We start from the raw sequence: 10172 nt of genomic DNA, 5'->3' as shown, positions 1-10172 counted from the left end.
ATACGATCAAAATTGAAGAACCTGCAAAATAAATCCTAAAAAAAATATCTAGCAAAGAAATTTCCTCACGAAAAAAATTAGACAATATATCATATATGTTTAGATTACAATCCAAGAGACCATATTATTTAATTATGTCATGTTTAGTACCAGATTTAATCACAATCACATTGGTAAAAATAGATCAAATTTCAATAGCATATCAAAATGAATTTATTGGACTAATCTAGAAGCATAGTAAAATTAAATTTTTTTTTTACCATACATTCAACATGTCTATATTACAAGAAAATAGCAACATGATTAAAATGTACAAGGAGCATATATTTAAAATACGCTAAACAGTCCCCAACTACAAAATGGGGTAAGTGCAATAGATGTAGAAAAAAAATGTTAGGACATTGAGTCTTGTGTATTTGTTGGCAATTTTGTTCCAATTAATGTTTGGCCATAAAAGTCTTTTTAGAGAGTGACTTGTTTTCCACTGAAGATCAAGGGTTGCTGTTCGTCCAACCTGGAAGTCATAGGTACATCTAAAAAGGTTTAGCTTGTGGCATATAAGACTTATTTGAGGTATAAGACGGTCTGGTACCATTTTCGGACTTAAAATGTTTTTAAAATGATTTTTCAAGAAGCAGGGGTCGCTTAAGCAGTTAATCCCACTCAAGCGGAGCGCTTAAACAACTAATCTCACTCAAGTAGAGCGCTCAAGCGATCCAAGTCCACTCAAGTGGTCATGTTAGTCCTATTGAGTTTAGAAACGTATTTTAAATGAATTTCAATCAAACTCTAATTTGAAAAATAAAGATATTGAAATTCTTATGACTTGTCTATAAATACCTCATTTATAACATTTTTAGGAATCTGACATGGAAAAAAATTTTAATTTTTTTTACTAATCAACAATTTTAATAACTTAATCAATCAAATCATCAACACATGTACTTTGATCATACTTTTGACCATTTCTTGAAATTTTTAATTAGAAAAAAAATTGAGTCATAAGTCTGTGTAAGTGGAAACCTGGGAATTATAGTCATAATCTTAGCAAAGAATCTCATAAAAAAAGACCAAGGAAAAAGAGAGGCCCATTCATAAGCAACACTGCTCGTGTCTAGAGTTTTTCCACTATTTCTCAGCCACTTGATATACAATAGATTTGAAATTTTGAAATGAAGGGCTGAGGTAGAAATAGAAGATTAAGGAAGTTGTATTCTCAGCCACTTCATAAACAAGAATAGGAAGAAATAAGACAAGATGAATAAACTAGGCAATTGTGCCAAAGAATTATAACTAAAAAAACTCTCAAATGCTCTCTAGTCTTTTAAAAAATAACTCTAGCAAAAGTAAAACTCAAAATATAAATTTAATGAAGTAAGTCCAGATAGGGAGTTTAACTATGATTGTGCATAACTTATGAAATGCATGCTATTGAATCTATAAAAGAAAATTAATGTTGTTAAAAACAAAACAACCTTTTTTTGTCAAGATAGAATTCTATTACGCTTCCCTATAACATGTAAAGCCTGCAACACTTCTTGCTGAAATTTGGTGACATAAACTGCCCTTTTCCTAGTCAAAGGTGATCCTCAAATCTTTGGGGAGCTGAACTCTGAACTAGGTTGAGACTAGTCAATGTTTTTGCTTATACATCAGAAAACATAATGGAGAAGAAATCAATTATGTGAGAGAGAACTTTTGAAACATATTCTAAGTTGAGCATCAAAATGAATTCTGTAGTAAAAATATTGGTACATGATAACAGAAAAAACATAAACATTAAGGCTTACTACATCATATGTAAAAAAAAAAAAAAACAGACAGGTGACATTCATTCAATTTCTGAGATGACTATTAACTCTTGTTGAAGGTATCTTTCAGGTGTGCTTGCATTTGTTTTTGTTGGACCAGTGCAAGTGAAAGGATTCGGAGGCATGGATAAATTATGTTCTCCTTCCAACATCTGAACAACAAGTTTCATAGAAGGACGATCCGCTGAGAACCACTGAATACACCAAAGTCCCACAATTGTCAATTTTTTTACTATTTGAGTATCTCCATCTTCATCAATTCGAATTTGTAACTCTTCACCTTGATCTAGATGATTATAAATCCATTCTGGGAAGTATACTTGGCAAGTGTTATCCACAGTGATATCAATATTCTTCCTTCCTCCTACCATTTCAAGCAATAGCATTCCATAACTAAAAACATCTGACTTGTAAGATACATTCCCAAAATTCCTAGATAACATTTCTGGAGCAATATAGCCCATGGTCCCCCTAGCTGAAGTCATAGAAACTGCACTTTGTTCCTTGGAACACAATTTGGCAAGACCAAAATCAGATATTTTTGGATTAAAGTTGTGATCAAGCAAAATATTATGAGGTTTGATATCAAAATGGAGGATTCTTTGATCACAACCTTGGTGAAGATATTCAATTCCTTTGGCAATACCTAAAGCAATATCTTGAAGCTTTTTCCAACCAAGTGAATGGTTTTCAGTTGTTCTTGAAAATATGAACTTCTCTAGCGACTCATTTGGTAAGAACTCATAAATAAGAGCTCGTCTAAATCCATCAGCACAAAAGCCAACCAAGCGAACAACATTGACATGGTGGATTCTACCCATGGTTCCTACTTCATTAATAAACTCCTCTCCATTTCCTTTGGAGTTGTTCAGGATCTTGACTGCAACATGAACTTCATCGGACAGCTTTCCCTTATACACTGTTCCACAACCTCCTTCACCCAATTTATCCTGGAATTGATTTGTGATCTTCTTAATATCAGCATAAGAGTATCTTGTAGGCTTGAGAGCTATGTAATCTTCCAAGAACTTTTCAATCTTTATTTGATTGTTTCTTTCCAATTTCTTCAAGCTATATACACGATGAAGTGCAACGGTTCCAAGAATAAGAAGAATGGAACCAAGGGTTACACCTGCATAAAGAGAAAAATGTCTTTTGCGAGTAAATGAAAGGGAACAATATGCAAGTCGTGAACCATCATCTCTCTATTTTCTCACCACAGATCAAGCATAAGCAAATAAAAATTACCTGTAATTATTAGTTTTTTTGATGCACCTGCAAAAGATGTAAAATTATCAATTACTTGTGGCGATAAGTTCTATCTTGTTAAAAAAAAGTCAGACATCTCAGGGGTTTAATTTTCTTCATCTCCTAGATTTTAAGTCTTGTATAGTTCCTTTGTTGGTCTTTCTTTGAGATGCTTATCTTTTTCCAAAACATGAATGAGGAGTTTTAGATTGAATAATTTTCTTTTCCTTTTTTTTTTCCTCCATTATTTTTCGTCATAACATTAAAATAAAAAACTGATATTCCTTGCATTTCATTTCCTTTTCCCAGATAAGCAGAAGTTATAAAGAATTCCGTCTGAGAATCCCGGTTGTATGTCGCTGCGGTTATAGGTATAAAGGATCTATAAAAACATAATGAAAAATGATTATGCTAAACACTTCCATAGATTAAACTAGGTACCCAATCAGCTAACATTTACATATATACTTGCTTGAAAGATGAACAAAAGCAGGACATGGATAAGGATAGTACCTTTGACACATTGGGTTTCAGGTTCCTTGCTATTACTCTTCTTCAATCTGCACTTCCCACCTTCTGCTTCACAGCTTTTGCACATTGGTTTGTCCCAATTCAGAGGAAAAATATTTTCTCCCTCGAGTATTTGATATGGAAGTGAAACATTGTGAATCTTGCGGCAAGAGGATAGTTTAAAGTAGTCCATGTAATATGACGAATAAACAGCATAAACCTGGTAGGCAGGGACACTAAGGCAAGGAACTGGATGATAAAAATTTGAATAAGCTGTTTTATTTGAAGTACAATTGAGTAGGCTGAAGTCTACTTGACTTTTTTCTAGCAACTGGAAAGGAGAGACGGATAAACTGAGGTTTGAAAACTGTGTTAGACGGCAATCATCTGTGTCATGAACTTGAATTTCTTGAGATTTGTAATTTATTTTCTTCACCAATAGCTTCACTGAGTGTGAGAGGTTTAGCATGGTCTGATGCTTCTCCGTGCACGATAGCTCAAACCCGGGGAATCCACAGTGGGCTGGCTGGTGGTCTCTAAGCCAGAACGGGAAACGAATGGCTGGACCATTGGGGCTGCACCTTGATACCATGCACTCATCGACCTCTGCAAAGATTCCAACAAACAGCAAGTAAGAAAGAGAGAGGACCAGTTTCAAGGAACGACACATCTTTAGAGTTTGGGATACTGCTCCTGAACCTCTTGTGCAGTTTAGAACTTAAGGCTTGGGCTGCTTGTCTTAAGCTTTAGAGATATGTTAAAGAGAAATAGAAAATGAAAGAAATTATTCCATTACTTTAAAATTCAATGTTATTAAATTATTGTCCATTACCATTCTGGACTTCCTTCACAGTTCCCTCTTTTACATTGCTATCATTGGCTTCGACTTTTCAACAAGGAAGCCATGAATTTCAACAAGGAAGTGAGGAAGTAACCCATGCATTTCCTAAGAATCCATCAAAATTAAATGGGATCATTTTCCATGGCGTGCATTTCATTCTTTGATTACATTAGTGATGGATTCATTAAGTTAATTTCCTTGAATTTCCATGAATCTCATAGCATTTTATCAGATTAAAGTATATGTGAGCTCTGTTGGGAAGAGATCCTTCACAAACATCTTGACTGACCTGTTAATTCGTGTTATATTCATTGCTTTTTTCAAGGAAGAACAGATACTTGTTTAATTGTGTGCTTTTTCTGATTCCACTTTGGATTCTTGTGGAAGAACTAAATAATGTATATGAGGCGGTGAAGAGACTTGGTCAATGCTCTTTGGCATCGTCTCCAAGTGGGCAAGAATTGATATGTCAACTAAGCCTTGAGTGTTGGACCCAGACTGACCAATTATGAGGCATTGCAGAACTGATTGTTTTTAATTTGAAGACCAATAAAAGAGCAGAAAAAGAGAGAGACCATCTCCAGGTATGTTGAGAAGGATCTTACATCCTGGATTTGCAGCCCTTCTACTTCTGTTAGTCCCTATAACATGTAAAGCCAAGCGGAATCATCAGCTCTGTACCTCATCCTGCGGGAATATTCATAATATAAGCTACCCTTTCCGACTGAAAGATGATCCAGAGAGCTGCGGAGAAAGCGAGTATGAGCTGGCTTGTGAGAATAACCGCACAATCTTATACTTGTATTCAGGAAAATACAAAGTAGAAGAAATCAAGTATGAGAACTTCACAATAAGGGTTGTTGATGACTTCTCTTCTCTGCCTCTGGATTCCTGTACTTACAGAAACTTTACTCTTCAAAGTCCAATTAGATATTGGCTGTCTCATGAGAATTCGGCTCTAAATTTTATTGATTGTGAAGCTCCAATAAGTTCTTCTGACTACGTGGATATGGCATCTTGCAGTAAAAACAGTTCTGCCCACTTTTCTTTATCTTCAATTCAAACATATTCATATGTTGTAGTTGGAGACATGTTGTTGTCAGATTTAGAGAACTCTTGCAGGAGAGATTTGGAGGTCTGGGTCTCAACTTGTGGGCAGAAGATTGACGATAGTTCTTGTTCAGGCATCCATGATGGGCTGCGATATGGGACTGGCCTTCATTGGTGCAAGTGTCTCTCCTCCGTGTGCCCTCGTTGCGGTGAGATTTTACTATTTGTAAACTTTGTACTTATTAAACCAAAATAATTTTGTTTAATTTTATCAAAATATTTCAAAGAATCAATCTCAAAACAGTTGCTGCTGCTCCACCAGAAAATGGAAATGATGCTAAAACTGCCATGTTAGTTTAAGGCAGGGAGTGTCAATTGTGAAAGATCATATATAGTATAAAACTGAATTCTTTCCTTTTAACTTTACCTACTCATTGCTACTGCTTCCAGCTTTATGATTCAACTCCTTATCATGGTGACGCAGGTTTTACAGTTTCAGGGTACCAGTGGCCTTGGGTTGTAGTAGGTGAGACCTTTCTCTCCATCTCTAGATGCTTCATTTTCATTTGCCTATTTGTGAAACTGTTTCAATAAAAAAACTTTAATTATGTTTAATTTCTTTTGTTATTTTGAGCAGGTATTCTGTGTTATGCATCCTTTTTCATTGGTAAGACATTGTATTTCCTCATTGAAGTTGTGATGAACAAAAGGAAACAACTTAAAAGATGGAAAATATGGGATATGATTAGAAAACTTGTCTTGAAACGTAAATGATAAGCCTTTCACGAACATCTTGTCAGTTAATAAATAAAGAGGAAAACAAATTGAAAACAAGAGAAAACTGTAAAACTTAGTAGAATGGTACCACAGATTGAGCAATTAATGTTCTCCTGATGATTTCTCTGTAATTTTCGTTTCCAGTTGCTATTGTTGCTGTGAGAGCTTTGCTCGGGAGTCCATGTGTTCTGATATTTTTGATCTACAAATGGAGAAGGAGGAACTTATCCATGTACCATGCCATTGAAGAGTTCATTCAAGCTCAAAATAATCTAACACCGATAAGGTACTCTTACTCAAATATTAAGAAGATGACAAAAGGTTTCAAGGAAAAACTGGGTGAAGGAGGCTATGGTTCAGTATACAAAGGAAAGCTTCGAAGTGGCCATTTGGTAGCTGTAAAAATGATGGCCAGTTCCAAAGCCAATGGACAAGATTTCATCAATGAAGTTGCTACAATTGGAAGGATTCATCATGTCAATGTCGTGCAATTAATTGGATTTTGTGTGGAGGGATCAAAGCGTGTTCTTTTATATGACTTCATGCCTAATGGGTCTCTTGATAAGTACATATTTCCTGAAAAAGAAGGAAATATCTCCTTAAGCTTAGAGAAAATGTATGAAATTTCTCTAGGAGTGGCCCATGGGATTGAATACTTACATCGAGGCTGTGACACCCAAATCTTACATTTTGATATCAAGCCCCACAATATTCTTCTTGATAAGAATTTCACTCCGAAGGTTTCAGACTTCGGCCTTGCGAAATCATATCCAATAGATCATAGTATTGTGTCCCTAACTGCAGCAAGAGGGACAATGGGATACATGGCTCCGGAGTTGTTCTACAAAAACATTGGTGGAGTCTCATACAAAGCTGACGTTTATAGTTTTGGGATGCTGTTGATGGAAATGGCAGGGAGAAGGAAAAATTTAAATGTTTTTGCAGAGCATTCAAGCCAAATTTACTTCCCTTCCTGGGTTTACGACCAGTTCAGTAAAGGAAAAGACATAGAAATGGAAGATGCAACAGAGGAAGGAAAGAAACTTTCAAAAAAGCTGATTATAGTAGCCTTATGGTGCATACAATTGAAGCCCAGTGATCGTCCTTCAATGAACAAAGTTGTGGAGATGCTTGAAGGAAATGTGGAGCTCCTGCAGATGCCTCCAAATCCTTTTCTAACTCCGCAAGAGGTGCCAGCTGAGGATCATGCAAACAACAAAAACCTAACAGAAATGTCAATTATTATCAGATAGTGTGCGTTATGTACTGAAAAAAACTCAAAAAGTATAAGTCTTATTGATTCCCATCTATGTATGATAGAAAGAAGGGTATATATGGATATCTATTCTGATATACTCATCTAGAGACTTATAAGTTATTTTGCTATGACTATCATTTGTCTGTCTCAGATTGTGCTTTCCCGTTCAAGTTGTTTGGAATTTCTCATTTTTCTTGAATTTATTTGTAGAATAGAAATTTAATGTGGGGGATAATCATTCTCCTCTTGGTAGTTCGAATTTAATGTGTTTTATAAAAGCACAATACGTTGGCAGCACATATGAATCAAACTTTGTTGGAAATTAAAAGATTCTATATATGTTGTCAAATGGTAAATAGAGAAAAAAATATTATGGGCTAAACCATGAAATTATTCATGTCACGCCTACCTCTTATTATCTCAGTGAAGTGAACTTATCCTCCTGCCAGAAGATTTTCAATGCTACACTCCTACCATATTTCTATGAACTGGTCAAAACCTACTTGCGGGAACTGTGAAGCAGAAGGAAAGAAGTGCCAGTGGAAGAAGAATAAAAGCAAGGAACCTGAAATCGAATGCATTGATAAACCAGCAAAAGGGACTAAACCCTGCTTCTTCATCATTTTCCCCTTTCAAGCCCCTTCTTATGTAACACCCCAAAATAAACTTTAGGGGCAAAATAGCAAATTAAAAATTAATTAAACTCATTAGAGGTAAAAGAGTCCTTTTACAATTAAAAAAACTAGGTATAAATTAGATTTTCCTCTTATCTTCTTTATTCAGAAAACTCCATTAACAAAAAAATCAGAGAATTGGAGAACATAGGGCTAAAGGTTTGGAGGTCTAGAATTTGAAGTTCAGATTTTTTTAGGTAAGATTCTAACCCTAGTTAATATATTATATTTGTTAGTTAATTTTGAACACATTAGATATTCTTTAGAAAATTTTAATTTAGATTAGGGTTAGTTTAGTTAATTTATTTTAAGATCAAAATATTGAAATTATGAATATAGTTTGTTTCATTGATGAAAATAGGGGAATTTGAAATTTTTTTAGATGAATATATCAAAACAATGAAATTTTAAAAATTAAGTGAGTAAATAAATCTATGATTATATGTGACTTAAGAAAAAGAATTGCATGTTTCTAGATTTTGAATTTGAGGCACTAAAGAAAGAAAGAAAAAAAATTTAATATGTAATCGTGAGAGGTAAAGAGTAGCAGTGAAATAAATTAAAATAATAATAATGAGTAGAATTGGTGGGGCTATTGGAGTTGTTAAAAGTACATGGGTATTTTGTTAAGTAAGAGAGGACATAAGGATTAATAATGATAATGATAATGATAATGATAATGATAAATAATAATAGTAAGAATTGTGTGATTTGAATGCATTTGATTTGGTTTTGATGAGAAATTGTTTTGAAATGGATATGAAAAAGTTTTGTTAAAAAGTTTTGAATGTATTAGGGTCTGTTTGGTTGCTATTTTTGAAAATTGTTCTGGAAAACAGTTTTTAAGAATAGTTTTTTGTGTTTTCAGGAAAAAAAAAATTGTGTTTGGGAACTCAATTCTCAAAAATAGTTTTTGTTCTAAAAAAAAAAACATGTTTGGTTGAGTTAATAAAAAAGTTTTTTAGAATAAATAAAACAAAAAAACATATTTGAAAGTTATTTTTTTTAATTAATAAAGTGTTTTCTTCCATTAATTTGATATTATAAATATATAAATAATTTTCATATGAATAATTCATTTAATTTTTTTTTTAAATTATTCCATTTTGAAATTTTTACACCAATTATAATTTTTTTAAACAAATGATGACTTTGTAACCATGTGTAAGTATATTAATTTCAATAATTTAAGGAAGAAGAAATGATTTGCGGGTGGGAGTGTGATAGTTGGGTGGAGCTCACCTTTGTGGAAACACAAAAAGCAGCTAAGAAAACACAAAAAAGAAGGAAGAGAAAACACGAAAAATAATTTATTATTCGAACAGTGAAAAAACAATGAAAACATCTTTTTATTGTTTTTTAAAAAAGTGATTTTTGAGAACACGAAAAACACAAAAAACAAAAATACACTCCCTTTCCCAAACAAGTTTTTTTTTTTGTTTTTTTTTGTTTTTTGTTTTTTGTTTTGAAGAACAAAAAACAGTTCTTGAAAATAGGAACCAGACAGGCCCTTAGTATTTTGAACTCAAAAGTTTTTATGAAAATAAGTATATGTTATATCAAAAGTTTTTAAAAAGTTGATACTTGGAGATTTTAGAATTTTGTCCTACTACTCTGAACAGGAATTTGGTAATTGGTAAATTTCCAGTTACAATATGAATGTTTGAGTCGTTTCCACTTTGAGCCTTTGGGCTTGAGGAGTGAAATGACCATCATGCCCTTGGAGAGGGTTTTAAGGCGTGACAGAGTGGTATTAGAGCACTAAGTTATGATCTTGTTGGGAACATCTTTTAGTTTACTTTGGGGATAGATGAGTGACACATTAGTTTAAGTTTCAGTTTCGTCTTATACAAATTCCTATTCTTCCTTATGAATCTAAATTGTCTATTTGGTTTTCTAGCGACTAATTTAATTATACCTAATGCTTGATAGGAGAGCATGCCACCAAGAAGGCTAGCATCCTCCCAAAACAGTCAAGCTAATAATGATGTACCTCCTCCAAT

The 10172-nt window shown here is 33.7% G+C and overlaps 3 protein-coding genes across 3 annotated transcripts; 2 read left to right on the top strand and 1 right to left on the bottom strand.

Moving 5' to 3' along the window:
- Positions 1-1831: 1831 nt before the first annotated feature.
- LOC100249725 (rust resistance kinase Lr10-like) lies at positions 1832-4278 on the bottom strand. The gene is made up of 2 exons (XM_019225962.2): positions 3573-4278; positions 1832-2943 (listed from the first exon to the last, which is right to left on the bottom strand). Exons 1-2 carry the CDS (start codon positions 4237-4239, stop codon positions 1832-1834), a joined length of 1779 nt encoding a protein of 592 aa, XP_019081507.1. The 5' UTR covers positions 4240-4278.
- Positions 4279-4996: 718 nt separating this feature from the next.
- Positions 4997-5983, top strand: LOC100254849 (uncharacterized). The gene is made up of 3 exons (XM_059743381.1): positions 4997-5432; positions 5533-5669; positions 5945-5983. Exons 1-3 carry the CDS (start codon positions 4997-4999, stop codon positions 5981-5983), a joined length of 612 nt encoding a protein of 203 aa, XP_059599364.1.
- Positions 5984-6396: 413 nt separating this feature from the next.
- LOC132255300 (rust resistance kinase Lr10-like) lies at positions 6397-7490 on the top strand. Its single transcript, XM_059743380.1, has one exon. The coding sequence runs from the start codon at positions 6468-6470 to the stop codon at positions 7488-7490; it is 1023 nt and encodes a 340-aa protein (XP_059599363.1). The 5' UTR covers positions 6397-6467.
- The last annotated feature ends 2682 nt before the right edge of the window (positions 7491-10172 follow it).

The sequence above is a fragment of the Vitis vinifera genome, chromosome 16 (assembly GCF_030704535.1).
Source record: "Vitis vinifera cultivar Pinot Noir 40024 chromosome 16, ASM3070453v1".
In the NCBI taxonomy this organism is placed as follows: domain Eukaryota; kingdom Viridiplantae; phylum Streptophyta; class Magnoliopsida; order Vitales; family Vitaceae; genus Vitis; species Vitis vinifera.
Note: the sequence above shows the minus strand (reverse complement) of the source record. Positions and strands in the feature narration are given on the sequence as shown.

Excerpts from the sequence above, each read along its gene's own strand:
- LOC132255300 (XM_059743380.1), top strand. The coding sequence starts at position 6,468 with ATGTACCATGCCATTGAAGAGTTCATTCAAGCTCAAAATAATCTAACA.
- LOC100254849 (XM_059743381.1), top strand. The coding sequence starts at position 4,997 with ATGTTGAGAAGGATCTTACATCCTGGATTTGCAGCCCTTCTACTTCTG. Across the intron at positions 5,433-5,532 it reads CGTGGATATGGCATCTTGCA|GAGAGATTTGGAGGTCTGGG; the intron begins GTAAAAACAGTT and ends GAACTCTTGCAG. Across the intron at positions 5,670-5,944 it reads CTCCGTGTGCCCTCGTTGCG|GTTTTACAGTTTCAGGGTAC; the intron begins GTGAGATTTTAC and ends ATGGTGACGCAG.
- LOC100249725 (XM_019225962.2), bottom strand. The coding sequence starts at position 4,239 with ATGTGTCGTTCCTTGAAACTGGTCCTCTCTCTTTCTTACTTGCTGTTT. Across the intron at positions 2,944-3,572 it reads TGAAACCCAATGTGTCAAAG|GTGTAACCCTTGGTTCCATT; the intron begins GTACTATCCTTA and ends CTCTTTATGCAG.